Source organism: Podarcis melisellensis (genome assembly GCF_964234715.1).
Source record: "Podarcis melisellensis genome assembly, chromosome: 5".
NCBI classification, from domain to species: domain Eukaryota; kingdom Metazoa; phylum Chordata; class Lepidosauria; order Squamata; family Lacertidae; genus Podarcis; species Podarcis melisellensis.
In genome coordinates, this window is record NC_138537.1 from 61,410,650 (window position 1) to 61,434,378 (window position 23,729).

The 23,729-nt window shown below is 42.3% G+C and overlaps 1 protein-coding gene across 2 annotated transcripts in view; it reads left to right on the forward strand.

Moving 5' to 3' along the window:
- ADGRA1 (adhesion G protein-coupled receptor A1) overlaps positions 1-23,729 on the forward strand; it is a 302,973-nt gene that overhangs the window by 236,108 nt on the left and 43,136 nt on the right. For both annotated transcript variants that reach the window (XM_081912622.1, XM_081912623.1), the window contains 2 exons: positions 8,325-8,452; positions 12,047-12,170. In XM_081912622.1, the coding sequence (XP_081768748.1) occupies positions 8,325-8,452; positions 12,047-12,170 (252 nt within the window). The remainder of the gene's footprint in view (positions 1-8,324; positions 8,453-12,046; positions 12,171-23,729) is intronic.

Consider the following 23,729-nt stretch of genomic DNA (forward strand, 5'->3'; position numbering starts at 1 on the left):
TGAAATAAGAATAAGAATAAGAATAATGGGACAAGTTAGTATTTCTCTTCCCATTCCAGCATTAGGTCTGCTTTAAAATAAATAAATGCTGCCACTCCTTAATTTTGACGAGAGCTTGGGGGTCAGAAAAAAAATGCCTGGAGAGTCACATCAGGCCCCCAGACAGAGAGTTAGCCACCCCTGATATCTGGACACTCAATATATTAACAATTAAATGAGCCTATGTACTGGGTATGCCAAATATCAGGTCCTTTTGCCTTTTAAAAAAAGTTTTTACAAGTGTAACTGTTTGACCTGTATTGCTAACATGCTTCTAGTTATTATGAGGCATAAAAAATGTAACCACCACAAATGACCTTAGAATACACACTGCTTTTTGCAATTAAATCTTGATTCTATCTGAAAATGTGTCTTTAAACTTCTCTAAGATTCCTGTTCCTATCCCAAAATCTGAAATGGTGCTCTGTACAGTATAGAAATGTAGATGAGCTGCATCCCTTATACTTCTGTGTCCATATAAGTCAAGTCACGGACATCGAATGCCAATTCATTAGGTAATGTTATGGATCCCTTGTGCCAGATTACATTAACCTCATGCAAAAAATCATTACTATGTAGATTAGGAGCTATAGGCTTGTAAATCTTGTGTCTAGATAGATCAAGTATGCTTCTAGAGATTGATCTACTCTCTTTTTAGACAAAGTTGACCTCATTGGGGTGATTATGGCGATACCTTAGACTAAGCATGCATTTTCAGCTTAGTGAGAGAAGTGAAGTTTCTATAGAAAAGTCTTATCTGTGGTTGAAACTGAATGTTTGACATTTCCTTAGACTGAATCTGCCCACTGTTACATGAGAAGCCTGATTTCAGATACCCATTGTTTAAAACAGTGATCAACCATTTGTCTTTTTGACATTTCTCCTTTAGAATCATGGCAGTCTGTTCTGGATTTGAAGCCTTGAAAATCCAGAACTTGTAAATCGACATAAAATGTTGGCAAAGCTTTCTCTCTGCTGGTAAAACAAAATCGCTGCCTTATTTCCGCAGAAACTTTTGAGCCATTGTTTTGAAATCGCTGCCATGATTTATTGTTTTAGGCTGTGGCGGTAGCCCACAAACCAGCTGACTTTAGCATGCCTCCAGAAATTTAATTAAGAGTATAGTCCTGTGCATGTCTCCTCAGTAAGTCCCACTGAGGAAAGGATGTAAAGGATATATGTAAGACTCTTTTTAAAGTACTTTTCCAGAAAGTCCTTCAGAGGTTTCAGTCCTTATTACAGTTTCTCAAGCACTGACCCCAAGCTTTGTCCCCCTTACTTTCCCCCCAAGTCAATAAAATAAATTTATCATAATCACACATACATTTCTTCCCCATGAAACAGTAACAAGTTTTTCCTGCCCCCAACTTCCATTTCTTTTGTGGCGATGGACCACCATTCCACCCACTGTAGGATATAGAAAAAGCATTCCTTGCTGAGCTAGGTACAACAGCCTTGTGCTCTTTTGTGATAGGAACGGACTGCATCCATAACTACTTGGAAAGATTCATTAAACCACAGAGGAGTCAGCACCAAGCATGTTACCCCAACTAAATACCTCATCCCAGGCCTCCTCACTCCATCCAATTTTATGAAGTTTGATAGGTGGGAAATGTTTTTGGGATGACCTGTGTTTATTCTCTGAGCGTTGCCTCCCTTCCAGTGGGGGACAGAGAGCCCATGGGATTTCCCCAAGTAAATCAGTATACTAAAAATGGAAAGATGTTTCTGTAATGACCGAGGATGATATCTGATGTGGCTGTGCTGGCAAAAGGTGGAGCACAAGTCTTTTGCCAGTTTCCCCTAACACTTAAGTTTCCGTTCCCCTGGAGATCTGGTCCTAGGGTCTGTGGGGCCCTCTGGAAAAGTGTGGGGTATGGCACAGAGGCCTGCAGCTAGCAGGGACAGTCAGTAGAAATCAGGCACCGTGCTTTCACCACCATTGGACCCAACCTGAAATCTATAGGGCTGCTTTATGTTTTATTAGATGTTTGCCATGCTCAAATGTTATTTCCACCTGTAATTATATGATTTTATCAAGTAGTAGCAGAAAAGTCCTTTAAAACAAGATGTGTTGTTTTAATAGTATTGTCTTTAACATCTATCCCCCTACAGTTACTTCAATACATTGTACAATCTTTTTTAAAAAATTACCCCATCAAAGAGTTGAACAGGTGTGTATTCCAGAGGAGTAGCCATGTTAGGATGTAGTAGCAAAAAAAGAGAGAACTGAGCGCTGCCACATGTGAAAACTGACTAATTTATTGTTGCGTGGATTTTTATGGGCTAGCCTCTTGCCTCATCAGACACAGGATCTGACCTCAGTTGCAAATGTCCATAGTGATTTATTCCTCTCCACCTCTCCCCACACTGTCGCTACATTTCTAGACTCAAGTACCATATTCCCATTACTCAGATGTTTGCTTCTAGGTACCCTTCAAGCTGTCTTCTCCTCCATGACATAAAGATTTATATACAGTTTCTCTGTATTATAGATTTTTCTGTTTGAGACAACTTTTCCCCATGGAAGAGAAATAAAAGCCCTCTATTATTTGAAGCTATTTCACAACCAGTGGCGTAGCGTGGGGGGTGCAGGGGGGGCCGGCCGTACCGGGCGCAACATCTGGGAGGGGCACGCTCGCACTCGAGTGCTAAAATCCACGGGTTAGGGGACACAAATTACTTGCCTTGCCCCGGGTGCTGACAACCCACGCTACGCCACTGTTCATAACTACTGGAATAGAATAATTCCCATGGAAAGGATGATGCAATTATTGTTTTCTGCTTCTTTATCTACGTAGGCTTTATCCTCGACGTCCTTCTGCATTTTCAGCCATGCTTAGATATTTATTTTTCAGTGTCCCCTCTTCTAAAAATTCAGATATCCATTGCCGGTTACCAATATTTATGTCCTCTATATTCTCCTCTAGGACATAAAATCAGAAAACTGCCTTGTTCAGATGTGATGTACAATTACACTACTTTGCATACTGTGTGGAAAAAATTATCTTTATCTTTTGCTTGCTTTCTCTCTCGGGGGATCACTCAGGGGAGGCTGACAGATCAATAAGATTTAATTATCATTAAAAGGCAGACAAGATTAATTTATCGTGTATCTGTAATGAAATCAGTTTTCTGTGTACAGAACAGAATAAAGGGTATTTTACAATGCCATTAATACGTTGTGGTATTTTAGCTTAAAGTTCCATCGCTTGACAGGTTTACTGTGTCAGATCAGAAGTGAGCTAAAGATGAAATTATGACTAGTTTTAAATGAAAATGGCCTTTAAAGGCTCGATTGTTCATGACTCTTCTGTAGGCAGAATGGCTCTACTGAACAAGACATATGGCATTAGCTTTCATAGAGGCACTTGAGCGTAATATGATGAGATGAATCCTGTGATTACATACATACACACAGATAAATGCTCTTGTATGTGTTGAATTGGGCTATCTAAATGAAACACTTCTAAGCAACTCACTATTGTTATTTTGTATGTATTTTCCCGCTCATATATTTAATGCTGCCATTGTAGCATTAGAACTTCCAGTTGTATTATCCCCCACCCCAAAAGAAAATTGTGTTGTTGGTGTTTTGTTGTATAGCAACATAAAAGGAAGTACTTACCTTGTTACTTCCTAGAATCATGTCATTGGCGCTATACAGTTAGATAAATTTCCGAAGTGAAAATGGCCTGTAAACAGAATTCTAACCAGACTCCATAGCCCATAACAGTGATTACATTAGTGAGAGCTGGAAGCCACTGCTGTTGCTGTTGTTTTTCTTGCCGAGCAATCAACAGTGGCAGGCAGAAGCACTCCTGTTGAACATTAAGGCGGCAGTTCTGCACTGAGCTGCACACGCTTACGTTTCTGGAGGTATAAATAGGTGCAGAATCACAGCATAAATATTCAACAATCCCAAGTGTCATCACAATCAAATGCACTGCTTACAATTAAACTTATGCATAATGCCATCCAAGGGTTTACAGATACCTTGGCCACAGCTAATTCAGAAGTTCTTTACATTAGGCATAACATAACCCTTTCTCTGTGTGGCCTTAGAAATCAAGGCTTAATTCACAAAGGCCAAGGCAGATTGGCTTTGGCATGCGCCAGCCACATACATACATGCAAGCAAGCAAGCAAGCAAGCAGAAGGCCTTTCACAGTGTTTACTGCAGAATTTCCATTTCTTATTACAAGAAATACCAAAAGCACAAGTAAGCTCCCATCTTGTGCTGAGGAAATGGCTAAGCAATTTCTAAAGCAATGAACACACAGCCCAAAATTGAAGAACAGGTCAATATATAGGCATGGGAAATACTGTGTTAAATGGATAACAGGGGCTGTCAGTGTGGCATTTATGGGCACACAAGTTCCCCCAGACACCTCTATTGGCACCCATGGGAGCCAAAAGCTTGAGAACCCCTGCTCTATCATATCCAGGATTCATTCCTCAACTTCAGACCTGTTTTTGTCCTGTTTCATTAAAAATAATACAGGAAAATCTCTCCTCAGAGGAATATGTATGTTATAATATAAACAGAGAGCTTTCCTTTCATTTGAAAGCTCACAAAGTGAGCAAAAGGTATTTCTTATGTCATCTGCAGACAGCAGAACAGCTGGAAATATCTATGAAAAGGCTGTACAGTAGCAAAGAGCAAACGAGGCCTTACTTAAATGCCTCCTGGGTCTTCATAAAGCAGCCCTTGTCAGTACCCACTATGCAAGTGAGAGTTGAACAATTTGACAGAAGCAAAACAAGCAGGTAAGAAGCAGCTGACTTGGGTTGTCATGAGGAGGTACATTAGAACATTTTAGTACTAGGAGAAATTATCTCATGGAAAAAGTACAATGAATATGGAAGAACCCCATGCAGATATTTCCCAGGCATGGATATCAACCATGTCTCCTTGTGCAAGAGGAAATTGGATTCTTCCTTTGGGACTAGAGTGCTTGTATGTCCTACCTTACAGAAGACAATAGTCTACAGTGGTACCTCGGGTTACATACGCTTCAGGTTACAGACTCCACTAACCCGGAAATAGTACCTCGGGTTAAGAACTTTGCTTCCGGATGAGAACAGAAATCGTGCTCTGGCGGCGCGGCGGCAGCAGGAGGCCCCATTAACTAAAGTGGTGCTTCAGGTTAAGAAAAGTTTCAGGTTAAGAATGGACCTCCTGAACGAATTAAGTACTTAACCCGAGGTACCACTGTATTTTGAAGAGATATCTGCTGACATTCCTCAATTTAAAGGTCTTCTCTAATTGAGAGGTGCCCAGTCCAAGTTTGATTTAAGGATGAGAAACCATAGGAATGTAGAGCAGGAGCTTTGAAGTTGCCCGTCAGCACTTAGCAGCCCCTGATTATCAGGCTGAACAGGATTGGTGTCTTCCTAGGGTGAGATATATTGTGTTTCTATTTAAATTATAATAATGGTTTCTAAATGTGTGCCTGTGTGTTCTTATGAGTTTGGAGTGTTGGGCTGTATGCTGAGATCCTTCTAATCCCTGGATTCAGCAAGTGTTGAAATATAGGACACCTAATGAGGTGATCCTTAAGGGACACAGGTGGCGCTGTGGGTTAAAGCCTCAGCGCCTAGGACTTGCTGATCGAAAGGTCGGCGGTTCGAATCCCTGCTGCGGGGTGCGCTCCCGCTGCTCGGTCCCAGCGCCTGCCAACCTAGCAGTTCGAAAGCACCTCCGGGTGCAAGTAGATAAATAGGGACCGCTTTCTAGCGGGAAGGTAAACGGCGTTTCCGTGTGTGCAGCTCTGGCTCGCCAGAGCAGCGATGTCACGCTGGCCACGTGACCCGGAAGTGTCTTCGGACAGCGCTGGCCCCTGGCCTCTTGAGTGAGATGGGCGCACAAACCCCAGAGTCTGGCAAGACTGGCCCGTATGGGCAGGGGTACCTTTACCTTTACCTTTAATGAGGTGATCACCTAGGTAATGGGCCGTTAAGGGGAACAAAGGAAAGGGCCTCAATGTGAGATGGCAGATTGGTGGGAGCCAGTGAGGCCCATCCCTCAACTTGCAGTAGTTAGAAAGACAAAGCCAGAGTTGAGATCCAAGAGTTGGCAGTGATGTGAGCTACAGGGAAAAGCAGAAAGCTGGAGAGAGAGTCAGAGAGACTGTTGATTTCTGCTTGAATCCAAGGCTGTGGCTATGGGAGAAACAAGACCCTTTTGGGTGTTACTTCTGTCAACCTCTTCATCACAGGGTCAGGTTGCATATATGTGTAAAAAAACCTCACATATCATAAAGACACCACAGTCTCCACTGTGCCTCATTCCAAAGGAGACACAAACCATGAGTAAGCACCTGGACCCCCTGGAATCTTGCACTGCTCAGAGGTTGGGGTGACATGCAACAGTATATAAATCACTGGATGCAAATTTCATGCATACTGATCTCTTCTTTTGGCCTCTTTTTCTGGCAGTGCACAACTGGCTGCTAAATGTGGCATTCAGGTCTGTGGATGGATTACTGGACCAGTTCACTCTTGGTCTTTAGGAAAAAAATCCAAGGTGTTTCTAATGAGAAGGAACATTTGCTGAGCTGGGTGAAGGGAGTGGCCGGCTGGTGTTGATTTGTAGCTGACTTTGTTACAATTTCAGTGCTTTCAGTTTTTATATTTGATCGATGGGATTTGAAATGATTGCTTTAAATCTGTTGAAAGCACAGTATCACTGTCTATTTTATGATTGTACGGTATATGGAACTGTCTTTCTGTTTGTAAGTGGCTTCAGAAATCTTGGTTTGCAGAGGAGGGAACACTGCTGGAATTCTGCTGAATTTCTTTACTTTTGGCTGAGATAAAAATTTAAAATTTATATTTTGACTGCTCAGGCACTGGCTGGAATTGGAGTTCTCACGATCACAGAGTGGGTGTACTATGCATACTAAGAATAGAAATGATCATAATGCTACCCTTAGTACCCACTTGACCTTTGACCTACAGATTCTGTAGGTCAAAGGTGGTGAAATTCTCAGACTTTCTGCTCTCTGAATGAGAATCCATAAGCCCCTGACACTGCCTTCTTAATTAGCTTCATTTATTTAGGTCTTCTGCTTTATGTCCTTGGATAAATAACATAGGTCTATCTGCATCACTTTCTCCATTGCAAGATATCAGTTTGCTAATTCATTGAACTAGTCAAGTGGGTTGGCTTACTTTATTGGCAAAAATCTGAACCTAGGTCACATTTACATCATACATTTAAAGCATGCACCACTCATGCTTTCCTCCAAAGAATCCCAGGAACTGTAATTTGTTAAGGGTCCAGAGATTTGCTGGGGAACCCATCAAAGAGCTAAAATCCCAGCACCCTTACAGTTCCTGGGATTCTTCAGGTGAAGTCATGATTGAAGAGTGCTTTAAATGTATGGCATGGATGCGACCCCACAAACTGGGGAAAAGATATGACTCAACTTTGATTCTGAGCTCTGTCAAAGAATGGCAAGCATTTATTGGGTGGAAGAATGTCATATTTGCTTATGAAGGAAGCAGTAAATGGTGTGCAGGAATGTGGGCTTATTTTCACAAAGGTTCAAGGAGCTAATGAGAGGCCAAAGTCAGTTGAAAGACAGGACAAGGACCCCTGGTGAAATTGCAGACTCTGACTAATTGCTCTCTCATGCAGGTATAACTGATTATGTAAACAAGAACAGGGTTGTTGTCTATAGTATATAAAGCTAGCTGACTTCTTTCCATGCATACGGTACCTATAATTAGACTAAACCATGGATTTGTATATTTTGGTTTTTGAAATAGATTTTTTAAAAAGCCTATCTTTTAGGGTATCTACCCTTGCAAGGCAATTAGCAGCATCAAAAATCACAAACATATAACAAATGCCCATATGTCAGAATTCCAGGTTATTAAAATGACATTAAAAGATAGAAGCATTTGTTAAAAGGGTCTATTACAAAGCATCATAAAGTTACCCACATGGCTAGCAGAAATTTTTGAAAAGTCTTTAAGGCTCTCCTAAAGTTCAACAAAGAAGGGACCAAACAGATTCCTAGGAATAGTCTTCCGAGATGAGAGGCACCCTGAAAAGGCTCAGTTCCAAGTACTCACTGGTGAACCAGAGGGCAGAGTCTCAGGTGCCGTTGTTAAAATATAGATCAAGGTTTCTGACTGACAACAACAACAACCATTAATAATAATAATAATAATAAAACCTTTGGGGAAAGTCCAGTATAGCGCTGCGCTGGGTTGCAGTCTTTTTCATGTATACTTTTAGAAGATTAATCTGTTTTGTCTTCCTTACTTGGCAGGATCTGAAGACAGTGTTGACCCTCCCCCAGTACCCTGGGGAGTTCCTGCACCCTGTGGTCTATGCATGTACTGCTGTCATGCTGTTGTGCCTGTTTGCTTCAATTATCACCTATATTGTGCATCACAGGTAAGAAGGAATATGACAGTTCATTTGAGCCAGCCTCTGTTTCCATTCCGTTTTCTGCAGTAAAAAATGTGCTCAAAACTCACATTTCCCCCACCCCATCCAACGTTCAGATGTTTGGATTTCCAGCAGGAATTCTGGCATGCATGATTTGGTAAATGTTATCATCTCAGGTACCCTGCATCCCTCCCCCCATGGCACTTAGACTCAGCAATGGGGGGAAAGCTGTGAACTGCCATCTTCTGGGGCCAAAAGCAAGCCGAGGACTTATTTTGCCCCTACTCCAGCCACCTTTACCTGCTTAGATTCCTTGAAGCAGTGTGTCCTTTCTGTAGATGCCGTCCAGCTTTCCACAGATGGGTTGCTTGCAATGAGTGAGGGGTGGGACATCCCTCTGTTATGACATATGTAGGGGAAATCTCAGCCGCCCAGCAACAGAGCTTGGATATACTTACACTACTTTTAATTTATTTAGAATATCCAGTACTCATTTTCCAGGCTGGCAGGATAGGTGGGGTTATGTATTTATTTATTTTGAATCATTTGCATCTTGCTTGTGTGATTTCAAGAAAACATGCAAAATAAAGATGGAAGAGCTTCCCCCGGTTTACGTTGCATTGGCTCAGCAATGAGCTATTTCATCCTTACTATCAGAAATAATTTTGCTTGTTTCCCAAGCGATCTGGCATTTAAGAAATCATTGCACTCCTCCCTCTGCTCCAGCCCTTCCTTGATTCCCAAAGCACTTAATTCCCCATGCCTCCCTTTCTCTTAAAAGGACTTGGTGGCTGGCATGAGCAGCAGCAGTGACACACAGGGAGAGGGGCAAGATGCTCAGGCACCAGGACAAGTGAAGGGAGATGCTGTTCTCTCATACATCACCAGGCGTTTTATCCTGGTGCACCGCTACACAGCATTCATTGGGACTTAGAGGGAGTAGGGGATAGAGAGACAAGGCAGACACCCTTCTCACTACCTGCCACTGCTGCACCTGCCCATTGCAACTGATAAAATTTTAAGCAGGGGAAGGGGAAGATGCAGGAAGCTGGTGGAGAGGACCCGCCCCTGTCAAAATTTGATAAGTATCATCAGTGAATCTACTCCAAAGTGGCTAATGGCAGTGATTGGCTCATAGCACCTACCACCACTATTGCCTTTTCCCGAAGGAATTACTGTATGCACATTACAGTAGTGTTACATTTCAGTGAGATGTTCCTGTAATACGTTAACAAGCTCCAACAGAAGTGCTTTACTCTGGGCCACATACAGAGACACAACATAGTGGTGTCACCCCAAATAAATCCTTTAGTAGCTGCTGATGAGATTGCAGCCCTAATCATTATAGGAGTGGTGCACTGTCACATATTGAAGAGCACTAAGGTCTCCTTTAGTGTCAGTTTGCATTAACAGCGTTGAGCGTACAGACTTCTGTTCCATAGCATGTTTCATGGATGCACATCTTTCCACCCTTGTGCATACTGTATGCCTTGGTAAGCTTCACTGGCAATGCTTTCCCAAATGTGTCCCTCCATAGCACACAGAATGAGAAAAAGGCCATATAGCCCCCACAAGTGTGATGGGATAGCAGTGGGCTTCTGCCAACTTCTTTAAATGTACCTGTTTTCTGCTGTAACTTGTGTAGCGGCCCATGCATTCTTTAAATTTTGTTGAGTTGTCATCTTATCTGTACAAGCTGCTTGACAACATCCTGACACACTCGAGTGCAGGGATGGGGAGTCTGTGGTCCTGTAGACATCAATTACAACTCACAGCAGTCCCAAGCAAACTTCATCAGTGGTCAGGGATGGTGGAAGTTGTGGCTTAGCAACAGCTGGATGGCCCGTTCCTACGCTAGTGGGGATCAATAAATATTATGTGCGATAGGACTATCCAGACAGGAGCAGCCTTGGTTCAGTGGTAGGGACACCAGATACTGGAAGTTCCCACCTGGATGTTAGCTTGGAATGAAAGCATTTAAATTTTCCCATTGGTGTGAATAATTTAGTTTTCTTGCAATGCACACAAGGACACTTTTATGGTGAAGTCCCTTGTGTGTCTTATGTTATAGTGGTCTCCAGGGATTCTCTCAATGTACAGGCTCCACACACACACACCACTCATCAGCACGATAGACATTTTGCTACTTGTGTATGGGTGTCATTTTATGTGATTGGCTATAAGTAATTGCCATAGAAATGCTGTTTTATTGTACTCTATAAACATAAATCATCAATAACTGATGCATTGCTTGCTTGGTTTTGTCTATGCTTGGTTAATTGGGTGTTTCATACTCCTCTAGCATACAGTAGTGTGCAATATGCACTGAAAATCTCAATCCATATGTCTGTTTATCAAGCTACTTCTTCCATTGTCAATGCTCTAGAATAAGGCCCAGTACTTATGCAACCTTTGCGGTATGTGAGCAGAGTAGTAGGTCTCCTTCCTGTGCGGTCAGGGCCTCTGTGGCCAATGAAGAATGAGTTGTGCTGCTTCTCCCTTAAGAACATTAGAAGAACTCTGAGAGATCAATCCAAATCATCTAGTCTAGCATCCTCTTGTCATAATGCCCAACCAGGTCCCTATGGGAAGCCCACAATCAAGAAGTAGTACACTAGCGTCATGGCTGGTTGCCCTTGGTAGCCTTATTCTTCATTAATTCATTTAACCATCTTTTAAAGCCATCAGAGTTGAATTCCCTAATTCAATCATGTGCTGCATGAAAAAGCACTTCCTTTTGTCTGTCCTGAACCTTCCATTGGGTCATCCCAGATTCTAGGGTTATGTGAGAAGGAATTGCATGCCACTGGAGTAGACATGAGTACTTGGCTTGAGAGCTCATTTGTTTCCTATAGCACATGGCTTAGTTCAGAGAATGCCGTAGAGATGCATTGCCTGTTCCAGTTCTGAAGCTGAACGGCCACAAGAGCCAGCTTTGGTAACAGATTGCTTGAGAACCCCACTGCCCAGAGCTCCTTGGAGGGAAAGTGGGACAGAAAGGCAACAGCCAAATAAATGTTGACTTTGTTGTTAATTAAGCCTAATGCAAAAGCCACAATCCTTGTTCTGTAGGTAGTACATCTTTCTGAAAGCTTCTTTGCATAACAACCTCATTCAAAGTTGCTTTGGGCTCTGTTTTGTTTACACATTCAAAGGGCTAATTGAACGCTAAAATAAGAAAACAAAGAGATAGAGAGAGAGACTGCCCGCCTGCCCCTGTAGCCCCTGGTTAAACAAACAATTTCCCTTGCATCTGAGTCATTGCAGGATAACTGGATCATGGAGTTAGGTAATAGCATGGCTGCTGACATGTATTGAAAGGGCAGTGGTGTTAAGAACTCAGTGAAATAACGCAGAGAAAGTGACCCAAGAAAGGGGTTCAAACACTGCAATTCTGTAATGCTTCCTCTATGACAGCAAGGCTTGTTGGTGCAAAATAACAATTCTGGCTCAACAGTTTCTGAAACAACCCCAAGCTCCTCTGGTCACCCGAAGGACTCCTGGGTTGGAATTCAGGGCTGTACATTCAATGTGTTGTTATGATTTATGTGTTGCTTTTCACAACAGTTATATGACTTTGTTTTTGTTAACTTCAAACAGCACAATTCGAATCAGCAGGAAAGGCTGGCACATGCTTCTCAACTTCTGTTTCCATTCTGCTCTCACTTTTGCTGTTTTTGCTGGTGGAATAAATCGTGTAAAATACCCAATTATCTGTCAAGCGGTGAGTGCATGCATTATAATTAGCATTTATTTTATAATGGAACAAAAACTGAATTGCACATATTGATGACCTAAAGTGTTCTTCATGTGTATGGATGGATGGATGCATTGATCTTCAACTGCTGTTTGTTTGGAAAATGTAAAGATTTTTCTTAGTACTAAAGGGCCACTGGGCAGCCAGGAGATCTTATCTGTCTTTCTAGGCATGGGGAACTGTTGAACAGCTCATTCCTAACCATGTTTACTTGAAAGTAAAGCATACTATTTTCAGTGGGACTTACAAAAATGTTTAGGATTCTCTCTCTCAAGTCTTTCTTTCTGCATTGTTTTTATTTACAAGTGATTCTCCTCCTCCCCCCCTTTTGCTTTAGAAATATACTGAGAGTTGTTTATTATTTGTAGATCTCTTTGAGATCAAGTTTTAAGAGCCGCTTTCTTTGTTGAGTATTTCTAAGCTTTTTAAATTATGTCATCAGCACTTGAATGTGTGTTTATTATTAAGTACACTTTGGGGCATCTTGTTTTAAAAATAGACTGTGCCTTGAATTAAGTGAAAGTGCAGAAGCTGGAGTTTGCTGCTGGGTTTCAGAGTGAGTTTCATCCTGTCTCTTGTTACCTCCCCCACTCTCAATTATATAGAGCTTTAGGGTAGAAAGGGTCTCCTAAGCCATCCATGGACTGTTAAAGGTCTCCTAGGTACTGACCCACAGAAAGAGACCCTAGAGTTATTGGAGACTGGTCCATTATGGAGAATTGGGAAGTATACCACAGCCCGCCTGCCTTCTTACTTACAACCAGTCATGGGGTAGCTGTGGCTATTACAATCTCTGCCTTCACCTACTGCTAGTCTCCTTGCTTTCCACCCAATGGACACTAGCCTCTACTGCCTAGAACACTCAGTGGCTCAATCTGAGGAAGCCTTGAGCTGTACATTTTGCAGATGAGGTCACTCCTGTACCAACTTTGATATAGAGTCAGAGAGCGATGGGACTAAGGTACTCAATGGTCTGGTCATATTGTTATGAATATCTTTCAGCTTGTACGGCTTAAGAACAGGGTCTCCTCAGTGGTGGCACTGCAATTGTTGAATGCAGTTTCACGGGACTTCGGATGAGCGCATCCCTTGCAGGCTTTAAGCAGGCCTCAAAGACCTCCCTCTTTACCGCTGCCTTTAGCAACCAACTTGACCTGATGTTATCTTGTGTGGAATTAGCCTTTATCCTCTTGGCTTTCAATGGTTTATTTGGAATTTCTGGAATTTTGGGGGGGGATTTTTGTGGTTTTTATGGTTGTATTTCATTGCTTGTTCGATATGTGGCTTGCAAACCACTTGGAGAAGATTCTTCCCCCCCTTAAAATAAGTATACCATTAATATTAATAAAATAGATAAATGCATTTACTAGGGAGTAGGCCCCAATGGAGGGTGGGGCATGCATAGGATTATCAATAAAGTTCTCAGTAACCCTTTGCATAAGGTTAATATTATCAGGCCCATGTTGCAGGTGGTTTTTCAGGTTGGATGCAAGAGTGTGTAACTTGTAAAGTTACCTAGTGGCTTCCTGGCAGAGATGAAAGTTAACATCGGAGGCTTCCTGTATTGCAGCTCAGTCTCTTAAATTGCAACCCGAAGCTCTAGGAGAACATTAAAATCCCAAGAGCAAGGCTGTGTACACATTATACACTTAAAGTACACACACACACAGAAATGGTTTACCCCTCACAAAGCTATAATTCCCAGCACTTGACAAACTGTAGTTTCTATGATCGGTGTGTGTGTGCGCTTTAAATGTACGTGGTGTGTACCCGACCTAAATAACACTGAATTCAGTGTTCCCTACTCACTGATTCATTTTGCTCCTGCCAGGCAAGAGTGTGGTGGTAAAGAAATGTACTATGCAAAAATTGCAAGTGCTTTGTGGCTATCTGTGGGAGGACTATGGCCGTGGAAGAAGCAGGAAGCAATTAGAAAAGAAAGCTGGGACACACATTGCGTCATGAACCCAGAGGGAGCATCTCTCCAACAGCTGTGGAAAAGGCAAAGCCCTGGCTAGGGATCCCTAGGAAGAGATTGCTTAGTAATGTACTAGATATGGTCTGGGGACATTTGAAGTACATTGTACAATTCTGACTGCCCAGCTTCAGGTGCAGAGCAGGGAGCTGAAGCATCTCCCTGTGAGGAAAGACTAAAGCTTTGGTGGGAATTTAAGGGGGGGTGCGTGTATATACACCCACCCACCCACACCCACCCACCCACACCAAGGAAACAGGACACAATAACTGATTTATAAAGTCATGCATGATACAGCAAAATAAGATAGAGGCAAATTTTTATCCCTCTCTCGGTGAAAATGAAAAGTAGATTCAGTACAGGCAAAAGAAGCTAACAGAGTAATGCAGACTCCTTCTGCAACTGAGCCTCAGGTGATGCCGTCGGGCCAGGTCACTGTGGCAGCTCCAGGCTGGTGCAGCAATTTGCCGACCTCCGCACCTTTTGCCTTGGTACTTTGTGCGGTGGAGCCAGTAAGGACTGCTGTGGGCAGGGGTGGGGAAGTTAGGAGTGCTTTGTAGTTTGTTCAGCTGGTGTATAATGAAATGGATGGAATGCACTGCCGCAAGAGGTGGTGGACAGTAGCTTAGATGGCTTTAAAGGGGATTACAAACTCATAAAAGTTTGGTCTTGTCAACAGCTAATGGCCATTATGGTTCTGTGTCCCCCTCCAAATACCACTTGCTGAGAGAGTGTCATTGCCACCACACCCTGACTGTGGGATTTTTGGAAGCATCTGGCTGTCAACCATGAGAAACAGGATTGTGAACTAAATGGACCTCTGGTCTAATCCAGCAGGGCTGTTTACATTGAAAATAATGTGGTTGAAGATATGGGCAGGGCTTTATTTGTAACTTGGACGTCTATATACTATAGTTTATGTTTTGGATGACAGCCTCACTAAGATGATCAGAGGTGTGATAAGGGACTTTCTGAGGTGTTTGGAAAGGTACATATCACTCAGTCTTGCCTTGTGCATATCAGACGCTGGCGACAGAGATGGGTCTCGAATTGGGCCTGAACGTCATTCTTTATCAACCAGGGCATGTCTAGGGCGGTTGCCATGACCACTTAGTAATGTGATTGTTTATCTGGAATCTTCCCCAGCAAACATTTCTTGCTTTGCTGCAGAATGTCCTTCAGTAGAAATATTTAATAATGCCATATCCCAGTACTATATAACGGTTTCAGGTTGCCCCCTCTTAATTTCTGAAATGTGTGTCCTTTTGTCAAATAGGCAGTTGTCTTCAGATCTAGCCCACTGATAGTGAGAGTGTGAATGAGCTCTCATTTATCTAGGATACAAGTCTATATAACTATAATGCTAACACACAATGTTATGTGTACATTAATTCTGAAGACAACTTTTTTAAGCTTAAAAGGGAGCGCAGGCTTTGGACTGATACAGATTTCCCACCCCAATTAAAATGTTACTATAGAATATATGGTGTGTTATATAAATGTGTTTTTCAGTGCATATATGTGCTGAGATATATCTGTGTGCAGTAGGGAAGTGAAGAAAGTGGTTGCTGGCATCTGCCTGTCTCAGGAGACAATGGAGCAGTGGTAAAGTCAAACCATTGGAGAGTTTCAGTGCCTGCTGTGGCTGTAGAAACCAAGAAGGGAGAGACATCTTTTACTGCAGGTGAAACAGATGAAGGTTTCTAGTTTTGCTGCTGCAAATGCACCATGGCATTTATTCTTTCTGCACTCCTCCCAGCAGTCATTCCTCCCCTGGTTACTGCTGTTACTACATGACCTGCCTGTCTGTCTCCAGGCACTGCAGTTGTCTGAAAGGGATTCCCATACGTTGGGCTTAACGTTGCCAGCCTTCATGTCACGTTTGCAGACATCTTTGTAATGCAGAGTTGGTCTGTCAACAGGCCTGGTGCTTGACGGCAGCTCCCAATACCTTGTCCTTGGGGATCTTGCCACCTTCCATTCTGTGGACATGACTGGGTTAAGACAGAAGTGTTAGCATGTTGGGAATGTGGGCTTGCAAGAGCACATCTTTGTTTGAGACTCTGTCCTGCCATGTGATGCCCCAAATCATCCTGATTATACATTTGGAAGGCATTGAGGTGTTGCTCCTGGCAGGTGTAAATCATCCATGACTCACTTCCATAAAGCAGCATACTCAACACACAAGCCTGATGGACCTTCATCTTGATATTGGTCATTAGCATCCCATTCTCCCGAACCCTTTTGGAAAAGTGAGCCATTGCCATAGCTGCCTTGCCAAGATGCTTGTCCAACTCAGTGTTGATGGAAAGGTTGCTGGTTATGATGGAGCCCAGGTAGTCAAAATGCTCTACCACCTCAACCATGTGGTCACCAGTGCTGATGTGTGGATTGCTGGTGACGTGCTGAACCAGGATGTTGGGCTTCATCAGGCTGCACTTCTTGCAGTCTTGGACAAGACGGTTGATGAGTCTCTGTAGAGCTTCCTCAGAGTGTGCTGTCAAGGGCTGCATCATCTGTAGACAACATATCTTGGATAAGAACCTGCCACACCTTTGTCTTGGTGTAGAGATGTGTCAGGTTGAACAGACACCCCTCCCCCCGGTCACACCTTGAATGGAAATACACACTGGCTTCCGTTGAGCTGAAGGCATAGGAGACCAACAGGGAGAAGAAGAGTTGGAGCAAGAACACAGCCCTGTTTCACGCTGCTCTTTAAAAGGAAAGCTTCTGAGGATGAATCATCATACTGGACAGTGCCATGCATGTTCTCATGGATGGACACAATCATCTTGTGGAGCTTAGATGGGCATCCTTTCTTGTTGAGCAGTATAAGGAGTCGTTTTCTGATGACAGGGTCAAAGGCCTTCATCAGGTCTATGAAGCCAATGTACAAGGGGTGTCTCTGCTGCAGTGAGACTGTTGACCTCCAAGCTCTGAGCTCTGAAACCATGTTGTGACTCAGGGTAGACCCTGTCAGTGAGTAATCTGTTGAGAACTACATGGTCAAAGGCTTTCCTCACAGTACTCAGCAGGGAGATTCCACAGCAGTTGTTACAATCATGATGGTCACCTTTGATGTGGTTCATGAGCAGATGTATTGCTGTGGTTCAGCTGTATAAGATTAGGTTTTTTATGTGCTGATTTAATGTTTAAGTGGTTTTATTCAATGTGTTGTTTTAATAATGGGATAATGACCGATAAAAGACAACTAATAAATTGAACAAATAAATAATAGGGGTTGTAGCCAATGCTAGCCTTACTCAGAATAGACCCATTGAAATAAAATAGCATGACTGCCTTAAGTTCATTTATTTTACTGGGTCTACTTTGAGTAGAATTTAGTTTAATACAACCCAAGATAAATAATCTGGTACATTGGCCTATGATGAGCCATAGTCAACACAGGATTTCTCTTCCCACTTATAAACATGCAAATTAGTGTTCTACAGTTCCCTTAACCATTGGCATTTGCTTGCTGTGACCTTAAACTGAGACATATATGGCAAGTCTCCTGTCATTGTAAGATAGTGTGCTAAAATATCACAGGCTTATCTACTAATGTAGAAAATGCAAAGCCTTGATATTGGAGAAACGTTGAATGTTATTATCTGACATATTTCTTTTCACTATTCAGAGATATATATCTATTAATACATACAATGGTGTCTGTTAATTAGGGGCAAATCTAATCGCCGTTCTCTTTATCTGTGGTTTTGCAAGGAGGGATAGCAGGGTAGTTTTTAGGCAGCTACAACTAGGCAGTTACAAGGGCACGAAAGCCTTTCAAATCAGAGTCTGGTGGTTTACCTTACAGATTGCAAGTAACTGCATTAATATGCTAATGAAAAATTGATTTTTCCCCAAATTTGGGGGGGGGGGGTTGTCAAGGAACCAGATTCAAAAAGAATCATGGCCAGGTTTTGCTCCTTGGCAAACATATGGTTCTGTGACAGTCACTTTTCCTTTCCTTTCCTTTTTTCAAAAGCCTATGCTGACTTTAAACGGCTCTGCCACAGGCTAAGCTGCTTATGTGACTGCTCTGACTGTTCATGCTGAACTGAGCACAGATGAGATTTTTGCACCCAGTCACAACAGACACAGATTTTCAGGCAGTTGCAACTATGATGGGAGATGTGCAAAATCTGATCCTTGAGTTTTGAATGTGCAGTCACATGACTAACATAGCTTCATATACCCACTTAAAAAAAAATAGCAAGAAGAACACATGGCACAATATTATTATTATTATTTTAAGCTGGCAAAATAGCAGGGCAGAGTTTTACAACAGAGGCTATATTTGGTGGCGTTCATCATTTTTGTCTTGTATTCAATTTAAAAAGGCAAGATAAATACTCCTTCTCAAGTAGTACTTTGGGAAGCTCTCTTCATATCCTGGACATATACCCTGGGCATATACTCTTCATATTCTGGGTATATAAAAATAAGTTTTTAAGAAACTTTAAGAAAGTGATACAGGCATGGACAGAGAGAGTGTGCCACAGAACAGTAGAAACAGTATGGGCACTGGCCAATAGCTGCCTGCGACATTCATGCCGCCATACTGCACCTGCAACTGGAATGGAAGTGCTTGCTGTAGATGAAACTTCATCTACCCTGCAATAGCAACTTAGTATTGAGAAAATAAAAAATGCCAGGAAGTACAGCAATAGCTGGGGGAAAGATGAAAGGTCCTTGTGATGCTTCACTACCATTGTGTTCACACAGATTTTTCATAGCCAAAGAAAACCCTGAAATAGAAATGCAGAGAGGGAAAGGGAAAGAGAGAAGGAGGAAAAAAATTGACTAAGGAAAAGAAGTACAACTTAAGGTTCCCCAAGGGAGCATTACATGCCAGCATGTTATGTAGGTTTACACAAGTTTTTATTTGGGTAATCAATAATGAAACCAGTCATTACCATAGCAACTGCCACATCACATAGTCCTTAAGCTGTCTCTGAAGATGGCGAACAGATTTTAAAGGCATGCACAAATAATGCTGCTTCTCATAACTTTCTTTTAAAACACATGGTGTTAGAAGCAATGGGAGATTTGCTGTTGACTTTACTAGGGTGTGTATTGTGCTCACTTATCACATGTTGGTACGTGTGCTATGTTCAGATTTCAGACACTTCAGCACTCCAGGCCCACACAGATCTTCCTGCCATGACCTATTAAAAGGGAACTTACTTTTTCTCTCTCACACATTATTCATACAACAGCTCAACCCACTGAGACTTCCTGCAAGTATCACATCAGTGTTAAAGCAGCCATGCACTTTAAACCTGGATTATAAATCTTTCCCCCCCCCCCCCCCCGTTCGTAAAGTTCAGATAGCTATTCTTACTTGAACCCATTCAGTACAGTGGTACCTTGGTTTACTAACTTAATCTGTTCCTGAAGTCCGTTCTTAAACCAAATCTGTTCTTAAACTGAGGCGTACTTTCCCTAATGAGGCCTCCCGCCACCGGTGCCCTTCCACTGTTTGGCTTCCGGTCGTAGACCGAGGTGAAGTTTGCAAACTGGGACACTACTTCCAGGTTTTGCGGAGTTCGTAAACCAAATAGTTTGTTAACAGGGCTGTTTGTAAACTGAGGTACCACTGTACTCAAGGAAAGGCAACCTACACGTGCTCAGAAACATTGACGCCTCTGCTGGCCTTGACACAAGGTGGAAAGATAAATTCCCAGGCAGGAATCCTTCTGTGCTGCAACTCCACCTTTACCAGCAGGAGGGCAGCAGTAGCAAGACCAGCTGCAAAGCAGGCAAAACTTTTGCTATCATCTTCCTGCTTTGCCTTGCTACTGCTCAGTCCTGAAGGGAGAAGAGAGATGCCTGAACATCCCTGGAGACGGATGCAAGACCCACCCAGCATGGATTTGAAACAGCTGGCTTTAGACCAGACTTTTGGCTTCGGTGGGGAGGCTAAAGGGGGAAAACAATTGTTTATCTGCTAATTAGTGTGTGCATGCATTCTTTGTTTATTAATTATAGTTAATGATATAGGGCAGGTGTGTTGTTTGTTTTTCCATAAGTGTTATGTTAGATTGGTGTATTATCAGATACATTCTTTCCCTCCTCTTCTCTTCTCTTCTCTTCTCTTCTCTTCCCTTCACTTTAGCGTGAGAAGTTACTAGTAAGTTAATAAATAAGTAAATAAAAGATGTTCTCTGGAATTGCGAATAGATTTGGAGGTATAAAATCTGACCGAACTGAAATAAGTCCTGTATTCCTCAGCTACTCATAGGTATGCCTGTCCATCTTAACCCTTTATGTTTTCTGGAGCTGGTGCTATTACTGGATTGAAAACTACAGTTTCCATTCAGGGGGTTAAGTCCTTTTGGACTTACTACGGCTACTGAATTTGGAAGCGCCAGTCTCCTTTCAGGACTGAGCACTTTTATCCACACTTAACTTCCCTCCACTCTTTCCAGGCAGAGTCCTTGCTTTAAGGCTTCATGTCTGTGTTAATCCATGGAAAACCTCAATTGACATTTGCTCCGACTGAGCACTAAAGAGCAGATTTTGGACATGCCTGGACACGGGGTTTTTAAGCATGGACCTATGCCTGGAAAGAGTGGGGGGAAATCTAAGTGTGGATAAGCCCTGAGTCCTGGATCAAATTAAGTCCTATGCTCCCATCCTCACTCTTCAAAAGCAAACTGTTAAGGAGGAACTAGATCCTTGTCATCACATGCAGGTTTCCTATATGCAAGGAGCTTATTTTTCATGGAGGACCATGTTGTGGAATCCCTTCACCTATAGCCCAAAGCGGTATGCTATTGGAAAAGCTCTACCACTTGATTACTCATATTACATCCACTAGCTTTCTGTGATGATTTATTAAGCAACAAGACTTCACATAGGGAAATATATTGGGAAGGGCTGTAGCACAGTGGTACAGCCACTGCTTTGCATTCAGACGTTCCCAGGTCTGATCCCAAGTTATCACCAGGCATGGCTAGGAAAGACTTCTTTCTGAAACTCCAGAAAGCAGCTGTCACTGAAGACAATACCAAGCTAGACGGGTGAATGGTCTGAGGCAGCACATGCCATAGGGCTTGTCTGCCTGACACTTTTATCTCTGCTGAATCGCGGTTTTAATTTGCAATGGTTTGCTCTGCACTGGGGCTTAACCATCTTCTGTTTTTCAAATCGCTCCCAAACAGAACAGAACTGTAGCAATGAATCACCTCATTCTGAACAGGCCACTGGCAGATTATTTTATTTTTTTGTTCTTGCAGTAGTTTATCTGCCACCCTTGTGGAAAATTCTTCTCTACAGATTGTTTCGTACGATTAAAGTCCCATGAGAATTGTGCAATTGCATAAAACTAACAGCAGAACTGTGCACTAATGCAGAACAAGCAAAATATCTGACCACCACTTCATATTGCAGCAAGTGAAAAACTGAAAGTACCTGGCGGTATACGGTTTCCTTACATGCCATACAGATTGGGAAAAGGCAACAGTGGGAGAGGCAGGAAGAAGCACAAGGGCAAACTTAGCATATACACTCACTATCCATGATAGCTGAATAGTGAGGTTGACTCAAGCATCAAGCTCCATATCTATAAGCTTTGGCTTGTTTTTGCAAGTAGTACAGTACAGACACTGTAGGCAATCTGCTGGTTAAACTAATTTCTACCCAACTCTGACAGCTAGACACACTGTCTACCCCATAGGCTTTTTTTTCTTATTTCAAAAGAGCTTGATGTGTTGCAGTGCTAGACATCAGCAAACAGCTTGTCCTTAAAAAGAAGAAGTTAGAATTGATACTATATTGGCCTTTGGAGACGTGTGATTAAAGTCATATTTTATGGGTTAGGTTTCAGTAATGCTGTTTCAATGGTATGTATTGTAAGTTTCAAATTAAATTTGGATCATATCTGTGAGCAGTCTTGAGGTATCCTTGGAGATGAGAGGTTGGGTAGGAGAAACTTGTTCATTTGTTTGTTAAACTTGAAAGCAGACAATAGCCATATGTTTGCATGCTTTAATAGGTAGAATGAACATAGGAGCATTGCTGGATCTGTCCACCTATCTTGTCTAGAGTTCTGCTTTCCACAGAAGCTATATACTTTTTGGAAGCCATAAGGCAGAAAAGCAATAATAACTCTTCCTCGTTGTTTGTCCCCCGCAATCTGTCTCTGAACCTGGAAGCCCTGTTTAGCTATCATGGCAATTTAATCTCTGTGTTTATTCTATTTCTTTTTTTAAAAGCTTTCTAAGCTAGTGGCCATCACCAGTAATTCTAAATGTCTAGTCTTCCTTGTAGTCTTCAAAATTAAGGGGATTTTCCTGAGGACCGTATTCTTAATGGAAGGCCTATTCAATATAGGCAGTAACAAACATTTGTTTTGTTATGGCACTTTTATAGGATCCATGAATGGTCTTATGGAGGGCTGGGGGGCCTCTGGGCCTCCAGAACTTTCACCAGACCCAGTCAGCACCACCGAATGATCAAGGATGATGGGAGATGTGGAGGGCCAGGTTCTTCCTACCCTTATTCCAATGGTCACCCTATGGCAGGGAATGAAGTATTTGTCCTAACCAATGTCAGCTTCCCTCTTTCAAAAGAGCATCACTGACTAGACCCATCATAGAGCTTTCCCTGCCATCGTGATTCTCTTCTTGCTGCAAGCTGTACATCAAATAACTCTAGGCAGCATTAGCAACAAGTTAGGAACATATACCAGCTGACAGTACAGTATTATTCTCTTTCATTTGTTTCCGTTTCATTCACCACCATGGAAATTCCCTGTGTTTTGCCATGGGGAGGGAACGGGGCTACTATGAATACGCTGACCCAGTGTATGAACTTTGTGCTGATCTCTAACAAAATATCTGCCTTGCATCCCTTCCCTCCCAAAAGGAGAAAACTTAACAGAACGCTAACAAGTCCATATTATAGATTTGTGTTCTTGAGGTCTTCCTCAATACTTTTCAAAGTTACATGTGTTTTTGAACCATATCACTCTAAAAATCAGAATTTAGGACATAAAGGTAGGCCAGCTAGGTTGTGTGCATTAATCCTCCAGCTGCTTCCTGGAAGTGACTGTTACAACTAGGCTTGTTCCTAGTTTTAGCTGCCTCCTGGACAGCTCCCCTGCTGCTCAGCTGCTCTCTTTTTGTCTTTGTTACTTGTTGGAAGCTTTTTCTTCTGATCAGTGCTCTGCCTGCCATTTCTTCATAAAACCTTACTGGCTTATCTCGTGCTTTCCCCTCCTTCACCAGACTCTGAACAAGTGGGAGTCAGAGATAGTAGGATTTAAAACAAGGCAATTTAATTCACCGAGGAAATGTGCCAGTTTAAATCAGTGGCTCAAATCAAGTTTCTGGCTTTATAATTCATACATTTGCAATTAAAGTGTATCCATTTGCCAGCTACATAGACCCTTTTTACTACCCAGCAGCATATTCCAAAATATCTGATCGTGCTGCTTACATTGCCTTTTGTACAATATAATTTATATCTGCTTACAGGAGCAATTGTCAAGTTAAGAACACCCCCCCCCAAATTCACATCTGTTGAAATTTAAATAAATTTAA